This window comes from Aythya ferina, assembly GCF_964211825.1.
Source record: "Aythya ferina genome assembly, chromosome: 3".
In the NCBI taxonomy this organism is placed as follows: Eukaryota; Metazoa; Chordata; class Aves; order Anseriformes; family Anatidae; genus Aythya; species Aythya ferina.
Window position 1 is genome coordinate 36,543,175 of NC_140298.1, and position 26,303 is coordinate 36,569,477.

The window sequence follows — 26,303 nt, forward strand, 5'->3', positions numbered from 1 at the left end:
TGACTTTGTAAGGTGTCTAAATCACCACTTTGATGCAAGCTAGCTGTTTGTGTATCATTTTGAACGATAGCTTAGTCCAATAGATCTTGAGAACCACCGTAAATCACTATCGTTTAGAATTTAGTTCTCCTGAAACAGTTTAATGCGCTTCTGTAGTCTGCCTTGTTAGGGTTCCATGGGCAGTCTGGGAGGTGCTTTTCCAGTAGTTGCAGTGCCTTTTCAGGAAGGTCTGAGTTCTATGGTTAGTTTGAAAAGAATCATTCCCTCTTCTTGAGCGTGCTGTAACAGAGTGCAGGTTTGCTTGGAGGTCTAAGAAGCTCTGACTTTTTGTGTTGTCTGGTTTGGCATTTAGGCTCACAAATTATGCAAGGCAGACTGAGCAGTTATGTGTCCGCAGGTCTTGCTTCACACTCGGCCTTAGTTTCCTTTGAATTGATCTCAGAAGGCTGAGATGGGAGCTATCTTACATTGCTCCTATTGAATCTGTGAAAAAGGAATACAAAAAAAAAAAAAAAACAAAACTAGAGAGAAAGCACGGCTGTAATCTTCTAATGAAGGCATCAGCTTGTCATGACATAGATAAGGGTTTTGCTCAGTGCCCACTGACTGCTTATGTTGCCTTTAAAATAATAGATAAAAATAAAGCAGTGTTTTCTAGCTGACTTTTCCGAGGTTTTTAGTAAGTGTCTGAAGTTTTCAGCCAGTGATCTTACTGAGGTGATCTTGAGTTTGCTTTGTTAACTGTTGAATGTTTTCCAAGGGTTTATTCTTTAACTTAAACTAAAAACCTGCCCCCAGCTGTGCCTGTCAGCCAAACCCAGTGATTCAAATTCTACAGTAACTGTATTGAATATGGAATGTAGAGCACAAACACAGCCCCTGAGATAGATTGTCCCACATCTTGTTTAAAGGCATGGGCTCTGCTATATGCAAGTGCTAGAAATATTTTTTTTCTTTTTCTGGAACACAGAAATACACCTCATTTTTACACTGAGGTTTCTGTGTAGCTTGATGTTGCTAGGAGCTGAAGTTAGCATAATCAAGATTTTACATTTATGTGAGAATATTTTTAAGGTGTTATTTCTTGTGCAACTAAGTTTATCGAAACTGCTACTCTGAAGCATGGTTCATTAGCAAACAATTCATTGAAATTTCTTTAAAATGTAAAATTTCACATATGTGCAGTTTTAGGAAAGGTTTTTATTTGTCAAAAAGAAATTATGACTTATTTGTAGTAGAATGTTTTGAATTTATGTATCACTGTGGAAGTTCCATGTGATTTATTCCTTAATGATGTCACTTAGCACATGAGCAGTGTAAAATTACTTAAAGAATGTAACATGGGTGCATCACAGAATTGGAGAAGTCCCATGCATAACTCAATATCTACTTCAGTGGTCTTTAGCCTTTGGTGTAGGAGCCTTGGAAATCCACAAACCTTCTGAGATGCTCAAGATTAACAACAAAACTCCCAAACTCGCCCAAGTTGAGAAATTTAAATTTGCTACTGGGTGTTGCTTCTAAAGGAGAATTTTGTAGGTCTCCGAGTGCCTGAAGATTGAAAACCAGTAGTCTACTCTATTCTCCTATCCTGTCTTAATGCAATTATTCAAACTCCTGTGTACTTCTACTTTAAGCTTTTTGGAAAAAGAAAAATGACAATTTTGAGGAAGCAGGAAGCAGACATAAATGTAGGTGATAATGGCATGAAGAAACAGAAGTGTAAGAACGTACAGGTTGGAGCAGTTATGTTAGAGTAATGGGATTGAGGTTCAGAATTGTAACTGCAAAACGCCCTTCAGTTTCAATGGTGCTGAATCAGGCTTTGCACTTGAAAAGCAGGACTGGATGGTGAGAAGAGGCACTAGATGAAATGTTTGAAATTAAATAAAAAGCAATTCTTGACTTGATGTGAATGTGACCATTTGTAAGTGCTGTCAGTGTGTAAACTTCCCTGGAATGGTGGCTAGGTTTACTGACATATGAAAGGAACATCTCCCCACAGGCTAGCTCAACCTTACCACAGAATGCGCAGATATTTTATGATTTAACTCTCGGGTTGTGTGGAAGATTAAAAAACAATTGATATAACCTTAAGATGATAAAATCTCTGAAGTAGTCATCTTAACAGCTTTTAACTTTGAAAACAAAGATTTCTGCAAGCTTCTGGGTGCATTGATACTGATGAGAAAGCTGAGGCAAGGAACTGCTTCACTGCTTCACTGCATGTGCCACACTGTTACACTGATAGCAGAATAAGGGTTAATGTGGTACTCCGCTTCCCTGACCACCCAGGGCTTCACAATGTGTAGCGAAATATACAGACCAAAGATCCTTCCATTCTCAATTCTTAAGTTTTAGAAACTGGCACTCTGGTTCACAACAATGGCAACATATTGAATACAGTAGCATCTCCAGCCCCTTGCCTATTCAGTGCTCTGTTTCCTTCATTCTCAACTCAAAAGTGGAAGGAATTGCCCTTGGTGCAAGATTGCATTCGGAGTTCACAGCCTATCACGTCATTTGATTTTTGTAAAAGGCAAAAATTATATATAAGTCTTTAATTATTTGAAGAGCCAATCTATGTGCCAGATGCTTTTAGTAAGGAACTTACTTTGTGCTTGTTCTAACTTATTGCTAAGACTGACTTGTGTGTTATAAATTGTATTAAAGAGCTGATGTTAGATTAAAAGCATGAATTATGATATGATAATTTGCTTTGCTTGAAGTGTGTGGGACAGAAATAGATCATAGTAAGGAAATCCTATTGTTTTGCAGTCTTTGGGTATGTAAATAATTTATAATAACATGTTACGGTTCCGTAATGTCTGTGTGTTTTACAAACTCGTTAGACAGTACTAGTCTCATCAGACACACATATTTACATCTATGAGTAGGGCCTTCAGGATTGAGTTCTGTTCACATGAATTACACACTGCTGGTGCACGGTGAGTAAAGAAATAAGAGTACACCTTTATTGGGCTCAGCAAAATGGCATGCCAGGAAAGAGACTTTTTTATTACTGTTTCCATTGAAAAGTTAGGTGGTGCATAGTTACCTGAAGTAGAATTTTATCAAGTCTGCAGGGTTATTATCTTTTTTTCTTGTCAAAAGGGCTCCATGGTGAACAGAAATAGAAGCTTAGTGTTAGATCACATGTGAAATACAGCACCTTTAGCTGCATTGATTCTGATGATAAGAAAACCCTGGCAGGCATCTCGGTTGCGTTAATAAAAGACATTCTTTGAGATGTCAGAATGGATCAAAGCATTTGACTCTTGCATAGGATATTACCTTGTTCTAGACCCAAAGAAAATATTGCTGCCAATTGAGTCAATGCCATAGACTGCATCGTTCAGTTAAACTCTGTTGGTGTCTCCTTGAAACCCATCTTAATTAGATATTAAAATCTGCACATAACCAGCTGGATTATGGCTAGGGCATTTTTCTTTGCGTTTATACATACATACATTAATCATGGGAAAGAGGTTGAATAGGGAAAAGCGGTTATTAAGTAATTCAGAAATAGAAGACATTTTCCTATCTAAAGGCTGTTTAATTATTGTATAATGTAGAATCCGATTATTTAAGATGCAGCTGCTTTTCCTATGGCTTGTTACAGTGGTGCAAGACATATCTGTGGTGGTGGTTGCCTCTGAGAACTTTTTTTTCCATACAGCTGTTTGAGAGCCCATGGTAGAGCCTTAAATTACACTGCAAGCCTATTTTTACTCAACAAACTTTTTTTTTTTTTAATTATTTGGATGTGTTGTGCCAGGTGGAATTTCAAAATGAATGTAATGATTTACAATTCTAGATGTTAAGATTCTATTTTTGTAGATATCTACTCATAACAAAGTTGTAATTTGTGTACGTGTTTGGTTATACTTAATTCTTCCACATTTGTGATGAAAGTAGTTGTGGAATTTTTATGTAACTGGTTTGTAGTAAGTCATCTTGGTACTTTGTTCCTGACATCTGTCTGACTCTCCATTGATCTCTGCCTCTTTTCCTGATGCTGAGCTATGTTTACAAATAGTTATATTATTGAAAGAAATCTACATGAGGAGGGGTCAAAAACAGTGTTGTACTACCTGACGTAAATTTTAACATGGGCATTCACTGTCAAGCGTAATATAAGGTATTTTTAACTTTATTGCCCCGCTTCCCAGCGATATTTAGATTTGCCTTTTTGTGTTATCAAGTAGACTGCAATATGTTTTGGTATTTCCCTTTCTTTTGGGCATTTCCCTTTTCAATGTATTTCATAAAATACTCATGTAAAATGCATATTTAATGCTATTTTTAAGTTGCGAAATACTATTACAGTACTGTAGCAGTTATTTAAAGCTTTCACTTTATCATTTGCCTTTGATTAATTTAAACTGAAAGTTTCTACTTCCATTAATTAAAGAAAATTCTTAGTCCATCATTCCCATGTATATCTATAGGAAGGTTTTTCATGTGCATTCTGTTTGCTTACAAAGTTTAACAAGTCTAACTCTTTTGAATGCGATTACCCTGAAAAGTTTTTTAAATAATTATGTTGTGAGTAAAATGTATACTTGAAGGGATTTGGTGACTTGATAGCACAAGTGGTGGGCCCATGCAAAAAAACGTGCAGTTCAACAAGGCCAAGTGCAAGGTCCTGCACCTGGGTCAGAGCAATCCCAAACCTGAACACAGGCTGGGCAGTGAGTGACTGAGAGCAGCCCTGAGGAGAAGGACCTGGGGATGCTGGTTGATGTTGGTTCCTGGCTCAACACAAGCAATGTGTGCTTGCAGCCCAGAAAGCCAGCCGTGTCCTGGGCTGCATTAGAAGCAGTGTGGCCAGCAGGGCGAGGGAGGGGATTCTCCCCCTCTGCTCTTCTGAGACCCCACCTGGAGCCCTGAGTGCAGCCCTGGGGTTCAGCACAAGAAAGACGTGGACGTGTTAAAGCAAGTCCAGAGGGGGACCGCCAGGGTGTTAAACAGCTGGAGCATCTCTCCTATGAAGACAGGAGTCTTCATAGAGTTGGAGTTCTTCAACCTGGAGATGGGACAGCTCCAGGGACATGTTATAGCGGCCTTCCAGTGCCTAAAGGGGGCCTGCGGAAAAGCTGGGGAGGGACTCCAGGGTGATAGGACAAGGGGTAACAGTTTTCAAGTGGAAGAGGGTATATTTAGATATTTGGAAGAAATTCTTCACTCAGAGGGTGGTGAGGCACTGGCACAGGTTGTCCAGAGAAGCTGTTGATTCCCAGTTCCTGGAGGTGTTCAAGGCCAGGCTGGATGGGGCTTTGGGCAGTCTGGTCTGGTGGGAGGTGTCCCTGCCCATGGCAGGGGGTTGGAATTAGTTGAGCTTTGGGGTCCTTTCCAATGCAAACCATTCTGTGATTCTGGGGAACGTATGGTCTTTATGTTCTTTACTGCTGTATTGGGTAAATCAAACTTTTTTACAGAGTAGGTTGTTTCATCACATCTTCTTATAGCAAGTGTATTTCTTCACTACAAGGAATCTGATTACTAGTAGTTTGTACTACTATCAGTTTTGGTTTTCAAGTGAAATTGAGCAGGCTGAAGCCTGTTCTATTGTTCTGATGGGACAATACGAGAGGGTTGGGAATTTTTCTGTGCTGGGCCAAAAAGATGTACTGTTTACAGGACTGCTCTCTTCTGCATTTGTTTCTGAATGTTGAGAGAACAAAAAGTAAATGTCTTAATTTAGTTTTCAGTGTTTCATATTCATTTTCTAAGGTTTTTGCAAATGTTCTCCAAAAATATTAGCATCCTTAATATCAATTTTAAACAAGGTGCTTGGAAGTTTTTCACAGGAAATAAAATAAGTGCTTGTCAGTTTCAGTGTTACGAGTAAATACATGATTTTAAAAAGCAAAGATAGTATTAGTTAATTGGGCAACTTGGACTTGAGACATATTTTTTTCAGATTTGTTCAGTTCAAATTCTGCACGGTATGTCTTTGCTGGTATTATTAGGCTGGGACAATGAGTGACTTCCTCTTGTGTGACCTAGCAGAAACTGAATATAGTTTCTACCAGTTCTGTGCTTTGGTAACAAAGAGAAGAAACTCTTTGGTATGGGTGCCAACTGTTTCTTTTATAATTTGTTTAAAGAGAGCTTGATGTGTTTTAATACTAATGTATGTGCCAAATACATTTGCAAAGAAGTACCTTAGCAATTTATTTAAATGTATGTTATGACTGTCTGTACCTTGGTAACTCATGGAACACTTTTTGAAAGCCAGGGCTCTTGTTTACATGCTGTAAGTCTGTCCAGGTCTTCCTGCAGTTCTTTCAGTTCAAGTAACTGGTCAGCATTGGCTTTGCAAGTTGGTGTAATATCTTAAGTTCAACTGGAAATAGAATAACCACACCAATGCAGTGTTATGCCTAAGGTATTTTACACTGCTTCTTGAGATATGTAGCTTGGGCATTTACTTGGCATTGCATTGCACAGTGTAGACATACCGTGAAGCAATTAGTATCTAACTGGAAGTAAACATCTGAAAAGAATACTTGAAGTTACTAATATTAAGTGAAAAGAGTTTCTGTTGCTCTTGAAATTGATATATTTATTGAAGGTACTGATTTCAGTCTTGAGATAAAGGTCAATTTCCACAGTAATCCATAGAAAAGAAAAAATGATAACAAGGAATTATATTTTTTGTCTTTCCTGAGAGAAAGGAATTGATATGAATTCACATGGAAATATACATCACAGTTTTTCATCTTCCTAATATGTGGTACAGGAGTGAAAGAAGAAAACTAGACCGCTAGGATTGGGTGTTCTTATTACTGCAAAATAAAAGAATCCCAATGAAATTTAACTAACTAAAGGATATCATAGAATTCTATTATGGAAAAGATGCAAAAAAAAAAAAAAAAGTATATTTCCCTAAAAAGAAAATGTGTTCAAGGTACCAAAGTTCCAAGTACAAAGTACTTGTTGCTGTATTGTGGATGGTCACTTCTTTGTTCAATGGAAAACAGACTTTCAGCTGTCTTCAGTTCTGCAATATTTCATATTAATATTAGGTCCTCTAGATGCACTTTAAAGTTGCCCCATTGAATGTATATGCAGCTGAAAGCTGTGGAGTTACGAATTTCAAAATGCGGTGGTCCTTGCTTAGCCTAAGGTTCATATCCAAAGAACTGAATTTTTGGCTGCTGCATTAAAGTAATTTCTTCTCAGAGTTTTTATAAAATTAGCAAATGATGTAATTAGAGATCTGTGACTAGGAAGCTGTGACAATATGCAGTTGGATGTGAACTTTGAAAGACAACATGAAAAGAAAGGATATAGGATCACTGAACCCCTCCTAGTAGTGTCTGGTTAGTTAAAGGGGGAAATAAATATACATGAACCATGCTCTTAGTCCTTGTGCTTAGTATTTTCCAGTAAACCAAACAGTTCTGTGATGTGAAATAAAGACTTGCAGATTCTTTTTTCTTAAGTCATTTATGGCTACTACAGGCAGTATTGGGAGCAATACTAATTGACTTAATAAAAGATAGATTTATAATAGCTTGGCTTTTGAGACTTGCTGTATGAACATGCTTTCTGTGAACACTGAAAAGATATGAAACTCCAGGTGGTAGACTGTAATTTCATACTTGGCAAAGAATTGTTTTCTTTGAGTAATATAAAATAAAAACATACCTTGTATGATTTTTTTCTTTCTTCAGAAACCAAATTCACATTACTGCGCAGTAGAACATGAGAGATGATTAAGTTATAGTTCATTAAAAAGTAACACATAATCAAATGGCACTTGTGGAAATACGAAACAAGAGTTTGAGTTTGACAGGAGGGAAAGAAGATAAAGTAAATCCAAAGGATTCATCTTCTTTCATGCTCTTCTCTAAAACCTTGCTTATGAATTCCAAGAATTTGGGATACAGCTGGTCTTAAAGTACAATAACATAGTACCTTTTCTTTGCCTGAACTTTTAGCAGAAGGGTAGTTTATGATGCTGTGAATTTGCTAGTTTATTTACCAAAACATTAGTCCACTGGAGTATGCATTACAAGTGTTATCCCATTGCAATTCGCTAGTTCCTGTTACTTTTTCAGTTGCTTGTTCATTTCATTTTCCCTTTTCTGGTGTCTACCATTCTTTTGGGGGAGTATGTGCACTGTGTGTAGTTTTTAAGGGGAGTTGCAGTCAATTACCAGAGTAGAAAAGATCCTGCTTACAAAAATAATGAGTTTGATTGTAATAGATGTTTCTAAAGCACATTTTGTTGGCGTCTTTCCGTTGTCACTTGTTAATTATTATTCTCAATTTGTATCATAATTGGCTCCCAACAATAGAGAGCTCCAACCCTAAATTTTGGGGATTTTATGAATGCAGACTTTTGAGATAGTTTGCTCTTCAGAGCTTTTCTTGCAAGTATACTTGCAAGTATGTTAAATTTGGTGCTGGTTAGCAACTCTGTCTTCATTATTCTTTTTTGCAGTGGCCATTTCCAACCTGTACTGTGAGTGGAAAAAAAATGTACTAAAAGCAGCCTTCCTAGGCAAAACGAACGGGAGCTTGTGGTACTAACCGAATCACAGTCTTGGGCTTTGTGCATGCTTTCATTTAACGTAGAAGTTCTCTGAGATGATATCAAAATGTATATAGGTGTGCATGCTCATCTCCCCCCTCTGCAGTTTCCCTGTAGAGGCTAGGCTGAATGTCTTCTGGCAGAGGCAGCCGTACTTCGGGAGATTGTGAGGCAGCTACTGCAAGATTGTGGCAGATGTGAAAGGTTTGAAGTTCTAGAAACAGGCCCAAAGCTTTCCCTGCCTGCAACATCTGTTTTGGCAAAGACCCCATTCACATTAAGCCAATCTGCATCTACTGCTAAGATAGAGCTGCTATAATTTGTTTTATTAATGACAGTAGTCATTAGATGCCTTTGTCTATTGTTTTTAGTGAAAACAGGTTGCTGGCAGCTGAATTAATTTTAAACAGTTCTTTGAACTTTACTCTTTATAAAAGGTGAATATGCCCATGGGTGCAGTGGGAAGGTGAGGGGTGGTTTTCCTAGGCTGTGCATTCTGCCTCGTATCCCACTCCTTTCTGAAAGTCCCAATTAAGATTCAATGCATACAAGAAAACATTAATATGTATCTATAGGAAAATCAGCACTTACAGGAGGTGAAGGTCTTGTTGGGAATATGTTTGGTGTATCTGGTGACACGTTGGACTTTCCCAACTATGAATTTAAATGCTATTGCAATTATGGGGCATCACCCATGCTAACGGGACTGAAAATCAACATCATCATCATCATCTATTTTGCAATACCAAGAGTAGACCTCTTGTATAGCTTAATTTTTATACTACGTTTGAGCAAATCAGCTAGGGTACAAATGAGTCTTATGAAAACAGTGGCTCTAAATCCTAAAAAGTTTGGAATAATTGATTTGGGTTCATGATTTCCATATTTTAAAGAAAATATACGTGTAAGTATCAATCACCCTAAATGTGGCTGGGTCTTTATATTTCTCAGAAGCGATGGTGTACAGTTTTACCATTTAAATGGAAGTCCCTTTCTGCCATGTTATATCGTATGTATGCCTGTATAAAAAAAGGGGAACTGAAGGTGAGCATTAGTTGATTAGAATATCTCCCCCATTTCAAATTTTGCCCAATTGACTGAATTTTTGTTAGATCTGTTCTTTTTCAGCAGCAGCTGCTTGGTGTTACTCTTGTGTATCTGTAGAACTCTGTAAAGGTTTGTAAAACCCTGTGTGTGATAGGGAGTTGGACTTGATAGAGGTTTTTCCCATTCATGTCAGCTTTCTAAATTGTGATTTCCACCAATTTTCTGTTTTCCGATCCCTTTAAAAAATAAAACTAAAACTGTCACCTGCTGCTGGCCTTCCTTTCACTCTCCTTCCCACTTGTAATTATTCGTAATGGTTCTGTAGATGACTTACCCATCTGTTGTGAGTTCTGCAATTAATTCTTAATTAAATGGGATGAAATATTATGTCTTCAAGGAAGGAACACTGGAGCAGATCCCCATCTACAGAGATGGGAAGAAGGAATCTAAAGGCTTCTACGAAGGCTGTTCTACAGAAGCTTAACATTGATTTTTTTTTTTTTTTTTTTTTTTTTTTTTTCTTGGCAAATGCTGGAATACAAGCTTTTGGTGGACTTCTGACTTTGCCTATGGAGAGAAAAAAAAAATAATAAAACAACCAACGCTTTCTTCTTTCCCCCTTCACTAGGGGGACACACGTGGTCGAGCTCCAGAGTTCCTTTGCTGCTATTTAAATCATGGCAGTTCACCTGTTATCAGGGACACTCATGCTTTGTTGCTCAGAAATTTCTATCCATGGCAGCTAGCTTGTATGCCAGGGTGCTGGGGTTTCTGCTCAGGCTTCTGGCTGGCTACTGAAGGTGGTTGCTTCTTGATAACTGTAGCCAGAAAGAGTCTTGTGAGTAAGTTGACCTCCTTTTTCCCTAACAGTGTCTTTCTATGCCATATACAGAAGCTATTTGAAACTTACATTAGGTGTGTTGGAGCTGGAAATGGTTAGGAGTACAGCCAGGGGCCAGAATTTCCTTTGCCTTGCTGCTCCCAATTTGAGTGTTTTAGCAGCGTTTGCCGCCTCTACTGCTGTGTGAAGCCTTGGCTTTCAAATCAATAGCCCAGTGAATAACGAATGCTGTCCTTTAGATAAACAAATACTGATCCTCAGGAACAGCAGCTGTAACAACCTGAGCATTGTGACATTAAAGGAGGTTTTGCATCTCTGGCTATTCAGGTTAGGCAGCCTCAATATCAAGTTCCTGAAGTCATAGTGGCTCAGATTCTTAGTCTAATTTTCTTTGCTGTTGCACAGTGAAATTCATTGATGATTTATCTTCAGGTGGTAACGACATAAAAGCTTCTGTATGATTGGAAAACAAAGACTTGAATCACTAAACACATCGCATACCTTTCTAATCAAGAAGTTTGATAGTCATCAAATAAATCTGGCATGACTATTGACTCATAGACTTCTATCACCAGTTTAAAAAAAAGATTTTATTTCTTTGATAGGGCTGTTGTACTTCTGTTGATGATTCTGAACATTTGCTGTGGATTACATGATTCTAAACAGCAGGGTTTCAGGATTGATTTTAAAAGCGAGCTTCAGACTGGAATATAATATTTAGGGATAAAAGGAGTGTTTTTTATTTTTTTGATAGAATAACCAGTCATCTCCAGACTTTAAGGATTAAGGTGGTAAGTAGTTGAGCTTTTGTTTCGTTGTGATGTGGTATAGAACTTATTTATGGATAAGGTTTTACTAGGGCCCAGGTAAGGTGCTATAAAACTGCTCATCTTGAGAACGCTTTCAGGTGATGGGTGTAGGTGGCTAGTTGATGGGAGAGTCTCACTGAAATCTGGGGATATCGGAGTGGCTTATTGTGGCTTCAATCTTGTAAAATGTTAAAGTAGCCCAAAAAGCTGGGGAATAACCTTTATTTATATTTAACAAAACAGAAATGATAAATAGTTAATTACTGATATACTGGTGTAAGAGAATCTTGTTGTTAAGCTCAACCAGAACTGCCTTTCTAGATGCTTTTGAAATACTCTGGGAAGAAGACATTCATATCCCTGCTCTGAGCATCAGAACATTAATTACTGCTCTGCTTCAAGGCTTTCTTATGTAAAGCATTAAGTACTTAGATGAAGGTATGCAAATCAATGTAATGTTTTCCATGAATAGGCAGCATGTCTATTCATCATGAGATGAAGTCAGCTTCTGAAATTCATTTTCAACACCAGATATTGTTGTTCTATCAATTTCCTCTGAAGATGGGACAACAACAAAGACCTTGTCGTATCATTCTTCTTCAGCGTCACTTTTGGGGAGGCTATATTAAGTAAAAGGATCATCAAATGTGAAATTTTACATTTTGGAGAGGATGGAGGCTGAGCTTCTGGGTCAGGTAATGTGTGAGGTTCTGCACATTACGGAAATTCAGGCAAGAGGAGATGCCCATATCCATGGCATTATTTCTGACTCTCAGTAAAGACATGGCCACAGACAGGCTGCTAGTTGTACCAAAATTTTGATTTGCCTGAAGAGTTTTGTTCTTTTACTGTTTACACTACAAAGTAGCTGCCTCTTTCCAAATGGATGTATGTAAGATTTTATGCTTGGTTGCTCAGACTGTTGCAATTTTTGAAGTCTCTTTCATAGCCTAGTCAAAATTACACAAACATGTAATTTGTCCAAAAAAAAAAAAAAAAAAAAAAAAAAAACCCACAAAAACACACACATAAAAAAACAACAAACAACAAAACAAACAAAAAAAAACACATCAACAACAGCAAAAATAAAATAAAACCATCAAACACCTGAATACTGTCATATTTTTCATCACTTCTGGACCTGTAAAATTTAAAACATCTCTAGTAGATTATAATCTAGGAAAAAATCTTAGTATTGCTTGTAGGGATGTTTACCATTAAATCAAGCTTATTTTATTTTAAAATTAAAGAACATTGTACTTTCCTTAAGTATTTCCAAATGGCCCATTGTGCTGAAAGAAAAGATTGTAGAATATTTGCAGGATCCGATTTTTTTTTTTTTTTTTCTGCTGAGAAGCTAATAACAATGTTATTTTGGAAAAAATAACTGTGGCCTGTGATACTGGGAAACAAACTGCCATGAAATATTAAGTGATGTTGCAGATATAGTTTGGAACTTGTAAATGATTTATTTTGTATGCTTCCTAGAATTGGCCTTATGTGATGTGAGCCTTAGGAATGACTTGAAAGTAGATAATAACTCTCATACTTAGAGCTGTTAGATTCATCCACAGGCATGAAAACACTCGAACAGTGGGCATTCCTTTATTGCTGTTCTCACCTGCTAATAAAATGCATCTTTGAAAAAATGTGGCTCCCTTACTTCTGTTGTGTTGTCTCCAGTCTTGCATGTTCTTAAACAGAAGCTAATTTTACTCCCAGTGAGGGCAATGATACTTTTTGTTCTGGCTAAGCCCTATTTAAATGTAATTCAAAAAGTATTAGTGTAGATCAAAATATTTTTCAGCTCTGGTCCTGTCATCCAGCATGCTGCATTCCCTTTCACATTGGTATCATTTGCAGGTTTAAAAAACATCTCTTTTCCATTGTCAGAGCTTTTCAATGACATGCTGAATGGTGTTCTGCCAGAAGAAACCCCCCCCAGCGTGTTTTGCATGAAGCAAGATGTGAACTAATCTCTCATGAAACTTGCCTTTCAGCCAGCTCTGTACACTTCTGATAGTTGTATCTGAATCATGTTTCTGTAGATTGTTTAGCACAGTGCGCTCACAAGATGTTGCAAAAGCCTTCCTAGGGTGAAGATAGGACATCTATCTGTTGCTTCCCTTCGCAAGGACAGTTATCTCGTGTCTGTGATGATACTGAAATAGCACAGTGTATTCTTGCCGAACCAATCCAGGCTGCGAGTTGTACCCATGTTAGATTCAAGGTGCACACCAGTGAATTGCTGATGTTCTGTCTATTTTTATAGAAATACAAGTGAAATTAATTATCTGTAGTTTTGTGGCTTCCTCTTTGATGAAGCTATGTGTGAGCACAAATTTGATTAAATTGTCAATATAGCTTACTGAATACAAACAATCCGAAGGCATTGCATGTAGTTTCCCTAGCTTGGAAGCTGAAAGAGAGAAGAGACTGTACCGGCGGTGTCTGCTGAAAACGGCACGTCGAGTGTATTAGTGCAAATGAGCAATACCTTGTTTGTCCTTCTGCTTCTTCTGCACTAAGGCAGGTACAGCTGCAGGAGTTACTGGGTTGTGTCTGCAGTGTAGGATCTGATTTTTTTCTGTGCTTTCTGACATACTCCTTTCTTTTTGCTTTGGCTGTGTGTGTGGCCCAGTAAACACATCGTTTGGTTCACGATGTCAGTGGTTTGTATTACAGCTCTGCCAGTGATCTGATACTTGAGCTTAGGGAAGTTGTTTTTCCTTTGTCTAACTTCTTTTCAGTTTATTTTGTCTAGTAGGCCTCTCTTTCATTGTGAGCTTTATGTGGCTTGTAACAAGTGTCACTCTTATGCTGGGGCTACAAACAACTCTTAATGTTATTAGACCAGCAAGAAGACTGCTGGTAAGCAGGATGTCTGGGTATGGAAAGCAATGGACTTCTAAGGGCTTCTAACAGTTATGCTACAAGAACCTGTCCCGTGCCCAGTGGCCTCCAGTGGTGAGAGCTCCAGGGACCATTGCCATTCCTGCCAGTGAAACAATTCATGTCGTCGTTTTTCTCAGTGCAGCTGGAATTTTTGATTTTGGTATGTGACTTGTAAGGTATGCAATAGTTATCTCTAGCCTAGACCCTAAACAGTTTCAGTCATTCTTCTGCTGGTAAAACGCTTGCACATCACTGTGGGACCTGACTGCCATTGCAGTATTCAGGTACACAGGAGTTATCAGCTCTGTTATCACCTCTGTGCCTGGTTGTCAGAGCCAACCAGGTTCTGCAACACGCTTACCTGGAGGCTTCCTGTGAGACTTTGCAGGATAGAAAAACTAAAGGTTAAAATAGGTAAAAATGACTGAATTGTTGATGTGTTAAAAGTAAGATTTATCCCGGATGGCAGGATAGGGAGCATGCAACCATGTTACTGTGGTATGTGTAAAGACTTGTCAACTGCAAAACGGTATACAATGTAGAAAATTTGATGGCTCTGATCAGCAGATGTTCTAATAACATTCTCAAAATGGCATTTTTATGTGTGTTTTGTGTTAAAATGGGAAAGAGGACTGGCGGCACTGATCCTAAACTTTCTCGTGATGTTGTGAGAACTGCTGTTCAGGAGTGAATGGGCCTTTTGCATCCTTCCTACCTTTTCTTTTTTCCCAAATTGTAAGGATGAAGATTTTTAGGCTTCACAAAATCATTACTTCGTCAGTCATTGGTTTGCTGCAGAGTAACATTAGCATCCGCTGCCATCTGTAATAGCTTAAAACATTCTTTTCTTATCTTCATTTTAGCTGTACATCCTTGACTCCTGGACCTAGCTGTGATCGGTTTAAGCTGCATATCCCCTATGCTGGAGAAACACTCAAATGTAAGTTTAAAACTACTGTTATTGCATCTTGGCCTTTCTTTCAGCAATTTCTTCTCTGTCAAATTTTACCATGTCTGTAACTAATTTTATTAATTTTGAGATAGTTGTTTTTTTTTTTTTTTTTTTATATAAGAAGCTTCATCTCTAAGAAAACAAAATGTAACTGTAAGAATATATTTTTAAGATAAGTTTACAGCCTTCCTTAATACAGTAACGAAGTTGAAAACATGAATCCCAAAAGTCAGAAGCCACAAGCTCCTCCCAAATTTTTCTAATAAATGTTATGACTAAGACAATACAGTGGCCATTTTTAGTCTCACTCATATATGTTTGGTGTTATTTCTTTCTTTTCTAAGAATTCTCTAGTAAGATACAGCAAAAGACAGTCTGGTGTTTTATTAGGTTATCTCTAAATAGTAACTGCTATGTTTTACCAGATTAGAGAAATGTCACTCACCTTTTTGATCTAGTGTTGTGTTTAAATCTGCCTTACTCTTGGAGGGGCTGCTTGTGCTGGCTTATTTGCTCAATCTTCAATTAGTCTGTGTTTTGGTTCAAAGGATTAGAATAATATTTGCTTTATGTGTTTTGGGGGTTTTGTTGTTTTAGAAGATAGAAAATTATATTCTGAATACCCGAGTTGTTGATAATATGCATATGGAAAATGGTAAAGTTGTGCTGTTTGTGTCTAAAAACTGGAATAGGAGGGATGAAGAATTTCAGATAAAGTAAAACGTGAAGCTTGGTATGTTTAGATTTAGGACAGCAGTGGTGAAACCATATCTGGAGTACTGTGTCCAGTTCTGGTCTCCTCAGTACCAGAAAGGCATAGGCGTATTGGAGTAAGTCCAGCAAAAGACCATGAAGACAATAGAGGGACTGCTGCATCTGTTGTACCAGGAGAGCTGGAGCTGCTTTGTCTCCAGAAGAGAAGGCTTAGGGCAGATATTATCAATGGGTATAAATACCTGATTGTGGGGGGTGGAGTGGAGTGGAGTGGAGTGGGGAGGCAGAACCAGACTCTTCTCAGGGATGGCCACTGAAAGGACCAGAGGAAATGGTCACAAGCTGAAACACAGAAGGTCCCATCCAAATATTAGGAAAAAGTTTACTTGTGAGTGTGGTTCAACAGTAGAAGTGGAGCTGAGAGCTTGTGTAGCTTGTATGTCTCCGTCCTTGGAGGTACTCACAACCCAACTGGACATGACCCTTAGCAACCTGCTGTAGTTGACCTATGTCTGAGCAGAAGGGATTGAACTACACAGCCTCCAGAGGCGTCTGCCACCCTCAGGTATCCTGCGAGTCTGTGAAAAGCTGCTCTCTGGAGGAGTAAGTACTTAATGTAAACAGAAATGTTAAACATATAAAACTCTTACTGCTTTGATAAAACCCATTTAGCCTGCATTATACACATGCTATAGCTCTCTAAGACATTTTAAATATTAAGGATGTTGTATTTCTTCTGTGGTAGTTTTTCTTCTCATTACACAGTGCACTAGAAATAAACCCTTCTGCTTTATGAATGGAAATCAATGCGGTTAAACTTCTTATCATTACAACTACGTTAAAGCTTCCAGTTGTCACCCATAGGTAAAGTTGTCCTTCTCAGAAGTTGGTCTGGAAATGTGCATATGTTTGTGAGATAGATGAGCTAGGTTCCTTTATCAGTCTACTATGAATATGTTTTCTATTCTAAAAGTCCAAAGTTATGTCTCAAGGGATCTAATTCTTTTCCAAAAGAGAAAAATGGCATATTAAGCCCTAGCTAGCAATTATTACAAAAAAAAAAAAGAGGGGGTGGAGGTATGAAACATGGGCGATGACACTATTCTGGCCATATTATTTGAAGCTACTACTGTAGCAAGTGGAATTTTTGTCAGACTGAATCTGTTCAATCTTGATGCATACAATGTGTAGTAGATTCTACCTGAGACTTGCTTCATGGCTACAATCAAGATGCAGTGAAGAAGCTTTATTGCATGACGTTGCTATAGAGAATGCTACCGCATTTTCTATGAGACTAGTAACCCTCTAATTTATCGTTTTACAGGGACCTGTTATTATATTCTGAAAGCTTCAAGTCTCTACTTGCTTTTAAGTAGTGGCTAGAATTGTTCTTGATTTCTAAGAGAGAATGAGCAGATTAAAATGCACATAGGCAAGGACATGGGCATACAGACGATACCAATATACCTAATGACTATATTGCAGTTACAGTGTTTGGAAATATGATTATGGACTATACATTAAACTTCAGTATTTAGAAATCCTCTTTTCTCACAGTTCTTGTATTTTGAACATCACAGAAGCAATTAAATAAAACAACTGTAATGCTAGTGGTCTTCACCTTCCCAAAAAAATAAAAAGCACAATTTTACCATGCTACATATTTCACCATTATGGCCAGCTGAATGTAGAAAGAGGCATAACCAAGTGTCTCTTTCACAGGTACCTAATAATAGCAATGAATTCGATGGATAATGATTCTCCTCATTTCAGCCTTACATGTTTGAAAATGCTGTGCATCATTCGGTCTCATAGCATGTGGAGTAAACTGATACCAGCAGGTTCAAGAAAGCTTTTAAGAATTGTATGTTCAGATCGCTAGTGATGGTAGGGGAAGACTGCCGTGGTGTGTAACCAAAGATTTGTAGATACTTTGTTGTAGGCTGTTGCTAGATACGTTATCTTTTAAGGGCAGAATATTTCTGCAAAGGAAAGTTGCGAAATCTGCTAGAATAAAAAGATTGGCTGAAAATGTTCAGAAGCTTCAGTGTATGGCCTTCATTATGCGGTGCCAAATACAGGCTGAAGTGTGTAGTTCCTTTGTGGTTTGTCTTGCATCCTCTTTGCAACAGATCAGATCTTTGCATATCATCAATCATAACCGCTGCCACTGTACAAGTACCCAAGTATTAATCCCAGCATGTTGAAAACTGTTGGTATGCTGCTTTAGGGAAGTGTAATTGCACAGTCACAGGCCTGTTTTCCAAAAGGCCAGGCAGTTCACTGTTGGTTTTTTTGTTTTTTTTTGAAAAAGGGGAAAGTGTACATGCAAGCAATGCAGTGGCTGACTACCTGTAGTATAAAACAATTGTTTTTTTGAGCTTTAGTAACGTCAAATATCCAGTGACTTAAGGTGCCTTGCTGGCAATTAATATAATTTCTTGAGATCCACAGAATCCTCGAATATGCAGAGTTGGAAGGGACCCATGAGGGTAATTGAGTTGAACTCCTGACTCTACGTAGAGCACCAGTTAGCTAAGTAGTCTTTTTTTTTTTTTTTTTCAGATATCATGTTCACTTCACTTGTGCATTTATTCTGAGTTTCTGGAATGTTATTACCAGTTACTTAGCTCCAGTGAGGAATAAGAGCTTGGGGTTATCCACAGTTTTATTTATGCTTGATAAAATGTTACGTCAGTGTTGGAGATAAATTAGGTTATTAAATTAGTCTTCCATCACACTTCAAAAATTTTCAAATTATGTTTTCAGAGATACCTTACTGAAGAAAATTGTGTTTTTATGGCCAGGATGGTTGAAAAATTGAGCTGCTTCTTGGTAGATTTCAGACAGCAATGTTAGTATTTTAATGAAGCCATCCAGGACTCAGTGCTGCTGCATTAAACTCATTGCTTTCTTTATATTTGATATTATTATTTTTTTTAAAGTTCTTGGTAAGAATTTAAATTCTAAGAAGACTAAGTGTGCATGATACTCTGTAATGAGTGTAAGGCATAGTAAGGTTGAATCTGTGTTCCAAGGACAAAACTTAGAGTAAGTGGTATCCTAGTATGTCCTTTATTGCAAACTGAATATCTGCTGAGTAAAGTTTGGTATTTCTGGAGAAGTATGTGCATATTTTGATGTGAAGTGTTCTGTACTTCTTAGACATAGTGGTCTTCGTTGCTGAAAAATCAAGGCAGATGTCATTGCTTATCCTGAGAATTTCTTCTGGATTGTAAGCTCTCATAGTCTTTATTAAACAATTATTTGTAATTAAAATTCATCATTAAGAATTAGTTGCTTGATCGCTCCAATTTTGTTCCAATGAACCCTGGAATCTCTTGCTTTTGGTTTTAATTTTGCACTCAAGATTTTGCTGCTTCTTGCTGCTAAGAGAACCTGACCCTTTCCCTCCCCCCCCCCTTCCTCCTCTTGTGTTCTTCACATCTTCTTTTTCAGGCGCTGATGCCTCCCTCTCTCTCTGTCCTTGAGTGCTGTCATCTGGAATTTAACGGTGATTAAACAATGTGTTGCCCTTGTGATGCTACTGTTTTCTGTGGCCTCTTGAACTGTAGTATTTTTGTCTTCTGTCTGATTTTCATTGTTTTTGTGAGTAGACTGCAACTCACAGTTCTGCTGCTACTACTTTGTTAGGTTTCCTTCATCCTGAAGAATGTTTCTTTTGTCTCATTTGAAGCTTAGTTTTCTTTGTATTTTCTTGTTTCTTCTTTTTTGCTCCTGATTTCTTTTTCTTAGCTTCTTACGAATTTTAGTAATAATCCTTATAGTGAAAAATCAGTCTTGCAGCCTCACTAGCTGGTCTAACATATTCCCCATAATGCGCTTTGTAGAATGTCAATTGGTTTTCTTCCTTTGATGGCAGTATCTCAGTAAGTTTATCTAGTCTTCCTGTGGCTTTCAGCTTTAAGGAAGTAATAAGAAGAACAGAAAATGAAAAATATAGAGGAGTACCCGACCTTGTTGCCCTTCTAAAAGCTGCTTTGCTAATTTTATTTGCTAAACACTTGTTTATTGTGCCAGCAAACAGTTGGAAAAATGATTTTGCAAGTAATCTTAAGAGTTAAGATTTGCATAACCAGGTTGCTGCAGTGTGTATGTCAGCCTTCTGTGCAGCACTGGGTCGTTAGCTCAGGTTGTGGTTTAGTTGAGGCTCTTACAGGAAGAACTTTTTTATACTAATAAAATACTTAGATTGTACTTAGGTGCTATCATTATTTGCATGGTGAGTGTCTTTTTGTTGGGTCATCCCAGGTACCAGAGATTCTCCCTGGCAATGTGTTTTCTAAAGAATTGTTGAGTCTTAATTTACGTGGTAAGGGTAATGAATATTCTTTCTTTGGGAACCTGCTAATGAATGTCAAATGAATGTTACTAGTGGGAAACATCAAGAGATAATCTAGTGTGTTTTTTAAAGTTATTTCCTCTTAGACTACAAAGCTTTAAATACTTGATACTTTTAAATAATCACTTTCATGTCTAGCACTATTACTCTTATTGACACTTCTTGTGTTTTGGACTTCCTTTGAGAGCGTAATGGGCAGAACTTTATTTGCAGGTAAAAGTCTTAAATGGTATATTTCTTCATCAAAAGAAATGACCTCACATTATATACCTACAAGTGTGGCATTAGGGAGGCTTAAGGCTCAGGCTAGGCCCCCATATTTGTGTTGTGGGAGTGCCTTTCTCCTTTGCTCTCTTCTCTTTTCTACTCCCGTTTGGGCTTCAGTTACTGATGATCCTGCAGTCTGTTTGCTTCCAGGTATTTTTGGCCTTCATTTTCCCTTTCCCTTTTTTCAGCTACCTGGTGTCTGTTACAACTCCGGTGTTGCATGTCTTTAATTTCTACCGACAACTCCTGTGTCGTTTGTCTTTAATTTCTACTAGCGTCCTATCTCTTCTTGTATTATCTGTTGCTCTCTTTTGTCCTCCTCAATTCTAGCACTAACCTTTTCGGGAAGGCAGTTGCCCAGCTACCTAGCTGCAAGTAGCTCAGATGGTTTGTAGAACAAGCTGCTTTCTTGTTCAGCCTGGGATCTAGCTCTTTTACTTCATCTTTGCAGATTTGCTCACCTTCAGCCCTTTATGACATCCCTTTATGTCTCTCTCTGCACATTGGCTTAAACTTTTTTCCCCTCCTTCTAGCTGTATTTGTCAGTTGAAATTAAAGAAATAAAAATATCCACAAGCCTTTGCCACCCGCCAACCCCTAAGAACCAAATAACCATCCCACAAGTCCTTCCCGTATCTTTTTTTCTTACAATACCTTGATTGAAGAAGTGGGACTTGATTCAGTTGCCTAAGTAGAGGCGTCTAATGCTGTCCGAAGTGCCTGAGAGTATCTTGCCTGGCCTTTTCAGCCGCTGACCCACAGGGCACTGATCTCATTAAAAAAAACACCTTATATCTGCCATAGATGTCTCAGACACCCTAAGGCATCTCAAATGGCCCTAAGCAACATGGTTAGACAGCTGAACCAGGCTGCTTGGCAGCTTTGCATGTGGTGGAATAGCAGTACAGAGAAGAAAGGTGGTTTTTTATATACAAATATTTTTAAATTGTTTTTGTTTTAAGAAATGCTGTTGAGACTTTAATGCTGATTCCTGTGCCCTTCTTCAGCTGGTATGTTGATTCACATAAAAAGTCAGAAATTAAGCTTAAGAGCATCACAGTTCCTTGCTATCAAATGTCTCTAAACTTCTGGAATAGTTCTGACTTCTTGCTTAAAAAAAGAAAGACTAAGAAATTTAAGGTACGCATTGTTTACTGTAGTAAGGTTGTATGATATGGCCAGATGGTCAGCAGTCCCACAGTATTCCCAGACACCACTTGAGGGTAGCTGCCCTCCCGTGTGGGCTGAACTCCTCATTGAACAGCTAATTTTCAGAGGAGCTTCTGGGGTATAATCATCTTACTCTACTTGGCAGTGAATGGCGTGGCAGCAGTAACACCACAGCAAAAATAGAGTTGTTCCTATTTCTTCTTCCACTAGTAGTTCTGTGTTTACTCAAGTTGAATTGTCATTTCAGGAGCTATCTGTCTTTGTCAAAAAATTAATAATTGGTTTTATGGGTAGTTTATTACTATGTTTGACTTAAAGGTTTTTGTTCTACAGGCTTTAGGGTAAAATCCAGTGACAAGTCAGCAGGTCTCCAGTGGTTCATTTAGATCCTTTCCTGACTATCTTGATCACAGATCATAGTGAATAACTGATTCCTTTTCCACATGTAAAAACAGTTGCCAAGGGCTGCTTTTGGTAGGAATTTGTTTGTAGAAGTGATGGATCAGGGTTTCTGTGCAGAATCTGTGTGGCCACTGAAGGAGATAGATTAGCATGCTGCATACATGAATAATGTCGTTCTACTTACAGTCTTCTTAATATTCAACAAGAACAGTTTCTTTATTTTCCCCAAACTGATTCTCCATGTAGGACTGGTCTCTTGCTTCAACGTTGTTCCCTGTGAATGCATTTTGTGATCGAATTACACTTGGATTTTTTTCATTTTTTAAATACCAAAAGGATTGATATCCAACATCCAAATTATATCCAAATTGGTCTTATTCCAGGCTGCAGTGGGGATGCATTCATTCTACATATTTAGAGCTGACTTAGTTTTTTCTGACCCCAAGAATTTCTGAAGAATGTAGGTATCCCTTCAAAAGTAAAGTCTGTGGATTTCTAGGTCAATAGCTGGTGTGTTGCTTCCTAATTTTTGCCTTCTTTAGGTAAAGAGATATGTAAAAGCTGTGGTAGTAGCAGTGTGTCATCTTTCTGTACTACTAAATTTACAGCACAGTTTAAAAAAAAAAAAAAAAGAAGCAGAAAAGGTAAAGTTATCAGGAAAGGAAAAACTGCATATAGGATAGGCCAGTGGAAAGCAACTGTAAGCATCTAAGAAACTTCTGAGTTTCTAACCCCTTTGTTAGACTTGTGTGTTTTGGCTGAACAGATGAGAAAAGAACTCCATGTGTGTGTGTTAAAAGAAAATGATAGATTTAAGTATTAATATTTCTATCTTTTTGTCTGTTGGGAGTACATTAACTTTTCCTTTGAAATCCTGTGAAGTAAAATATTTCAAAATTTAATGCTATTTGCCTGAGGAGAGAATATGAAGAATAGTGGATAGTGAGAAGTGGATTTTGGATAGCGAGAAGCAAAAAGATGTATAAAACATCCTTTTCCTTCTAATTTATCTTCAACTTCATGGCTTTAACTTTACTGAATTAATTTTAAATTCTGTAGTACTATTTAATTGGAAATATAATTCCATTGAAGTAATCATTGGCTAGCGTATCTATAAAACTGAGATAACTGGTCTGAGTGTGAAGGTTTTGCTGCATAGTTCTTAAACTGGAATGGACATGGTTACTGACGTCCTGAAATGCTACATGTTTGCCTTCTGTCAAGGGAATAACAGCAAATAGAGTTGAAACTTGGGAGGAAGTACATTCTCAGGAGCTGGGGGTGCAAGGAGAGGTGTGTTTGTTTTGTTTAGACAAAACGGGGAGAATGCAGGGCTACTTTGATTCCTGGTATTTATGATTTCAAAAACAAAATGGTAGCCATTCTCAAACTCTGAGCACAATCATTTTGCAAATGGCTTTATTGGTTGAAAATGCTACGTTCTTACCCCAGCACAATTATATTAGAGGATGGTAAGCCACAGGTAATACCACGTAAGTATTAAATAAAGTAGTTTAGAATTGTTTCTACCAGGCCAGGACAAACTGGGAGCTGGTGATTCAAAACACTGAACACGTTACATTTTGCAGTCTCACTGTAGAGACTGGTGTGAACGTTTATGTGAAGTAAAACCATATTTGCTGTTGAGTTGGCCATTGCGATTGCTTAAATACCTCTTATTTGACTATAAAGATGCGTGATATTTTTCTTTACGTGTGATAGCCTAGCCAAGCAAGCTGATAACTGCAGAATTCTTTTATTTAACAAGAGCAGAACTCAGATAGAGGATTTATACTGAATAGCTCAGTAGGTCACCAAAATTTTTAAACTAAAATATCTGCACAGGAGGTCACTCATCTGCTGATACAGGGTGATATGCCACTAATTCTCAATGGAAGAGGCGGTGTGACAGAAGAAGGTAGCCAAGAGCAGCTATGAACATACGAGAGAGGTAGTAGACACGTTTGGCCAGTTACAACCATGATGTGCCTGACCTCGGTGCTGGTTCTTGCTGTGGCCATGCATCACACCTCAGGGGGTCACAGAGGGTGCCCTCCCCAGCTGCTGGACCTGCTCCCACAGCAGGAGTCTCTGCACACAGTATGCAGCTGTCCCGAACTACCAATTGTGTAAATCCACCACCACCACATCAAACTGTTAGCGCCAGCTTTCAGCGAGTGTCATACCTGAGCACTGATGCGGCGGAAGCTATTATGAGTTCTCTTCATGTGTTATTGCTGGAGAACTGAAAGCACGGGGGGGAAAAAAGAGCTTGTACCTTCTTGAACCTTCACATTGCACCACCTGCCATAGCTTCCTTGGGGTTCACCTGTCCTTTGGAGCTTGCAGAGGTGAATGCAGTGTGTGCCTAGTCTCACTACTCTGAGCAGAGTCCTGGAGCCACCTTATGATGTAAGGTTCTTTAATACTTTTTCACTAATCAAATATGGAGGTATTACATAAAAATAGGGAGTTATTTTGGTCCTTTTCTTATTCTAAGCAGCTTTTTGTAATATTTATATACTTGGAGTGCAGCTCCTGGTGAGCTGAGTGGTAGCTATGTGCACTTGGTTCCCTCACCTCTCTTAAAGGAAACATCCAGAGAACAAAAACCATACAACTACCAACTGAATACCAAAAGTTTCTGTTAAATGAATTACTTAGCATCACATAAGAACATCAGGTTGAAAATATATGTAGAATCCTTTCCTTCAGAGTGGCACTGGGCTACCTAAATACAACGAAAAAAATACAAAGAAAAGGAGTGAGTTGTGGTGGTGTAGGAAAATCCAGTCTAGTGACCAGTAACTTTACTGAATTCTTCATTGCTGTTTTACAGTTTAGGCAGTGTAGTAATTATTTTCTCTCAATCTAGGTGTATTTCCTGTTACAAATTTATGTAGCTTCCTCTAGGATTGGTGTCTATTTTGTTCTTATTTTAAATACGAGTGATTTTATGTTGACTGTATAGGGTATTTTAACTGACAGATCTCTACTCTTTCACGCATCCTATGCTTACCTGTGCTCCTGATGCTTGTGAAAGGCAGGTGGGAGTGCAGACAGGAGAAACCCACGCCATGCTCTACTGAGTCCCATGATCAGTGAGTTTTTGTTTTCGGAATGATGCAGTGGAGCATACCTAGCCCAGACTGACTATTGGCGTCTTGGTCATGAGCCCTCACCCTCAGCAAATTAATCTTTATAGCATCCTTGCTTCCAGCTAGAGCCAAGATGGATGTTAACAGAATATTGGCAATTAAAGCTGTCACACTGAGGATCTTGAGAGGGTGACATTACTGAGCAGGCAATGTGGCTGTGTCAGACTTGTTAATTCAATGCTTTTCTCCACTTCTGTATTTATATTTGTTAGGAAAAAAAAAAAGTGTTTGTAATTACTCTGAACAGAATCATTTATAAGTCTTACCACAATGAGTGATTTTACCTTTCTGTATAGATTTTGAACAAGTTACCACATAGTAGGTATTGACTTCCTCCTTTTAATGCCTGCTCTTTGTGATACATCACCACTCTGCTTTATGCAAAAGCTCACAGTTCTTCATTCATGTCTTCTTAAAGAGGAAAGAGTGATTCAGAGGTAGAGAAGTGATGCTAGATATAGCTTTTCTTGAATCGTGGGTGGTATTTTTTTTAGCACACCTGAAAGTGACCTCTTCTTGACCTATCTAAACTCTGAAGTGTGTTTACTAGTGAAATAATTCAACCGAATTTTTTTTTTTTTTTTGAACTATCACATCGGTAGTTAATTATGTATCTTGTGACACCAGCATGATGAGAACTCGGTGCTAAGCTGTGATGAAGTTTTTTTTTATTTTTTTGTTAATTTCAGCCTCTCAGGTTAAATGCACAATACTACATTATTCTTGGCCAGAATTTGGGTAATTGGAATGACCTCTGTTGAACTGCTTGTTTTTCTTCTGCAAAGCTGGGGATGGAGACAAAAAGAGGGAGTAAGTGCTACTAAACTGTAAAAGCTCCAGTATTTTGAAAATCCTAATCTCAGTAGTTTACATCTGAGTTTTACTCAATATGCAAAACAGAACAATCTAAATATGGTACCTTTAAGAAAAGTTTTAACTCAGTGTTTTGAGGCTATGATCAGTAGTCCTTTGAATTGCCATTTGAAATATGAAGCAATTATGTATTTCGTGTTACAGTGCTTGCAGAGGAGGAAGAAGCAGCGCTTCAAGAATTTGACTTCATCCCCCAAAACATCTGATACTTGTCTTGCATGTAATCTTTTTGTAAAAATTGCAAGGATGTGTACCTGAAATGTC

At 38.1% G+C, this 26,303-nt stretch overlaps 1 protein-coding gene across 1 annotated transcript in view; it reads left to right on the forward strand.

Annotated features, from left to right (window-relative positions):
• The window catches only part of BABAM2 (BRISC and BRCA1 A complex member 2), a 166,642-nt gene that overhangs the window by 3,392 nt on the left and 136,947 nt on the right, over positions 1-26,303 (forward strand). The window contains exon 3 of the mRNA XM_084514839.1: positions 15,004-15,080. Within this exon, the coding sequence (XP_084370965.1) occupies positions 15,004-15,080 (77 nt within the window). The remainder of the gene's footprint in view (positions 1-15,003; positions 15,081-26,303) is intronic.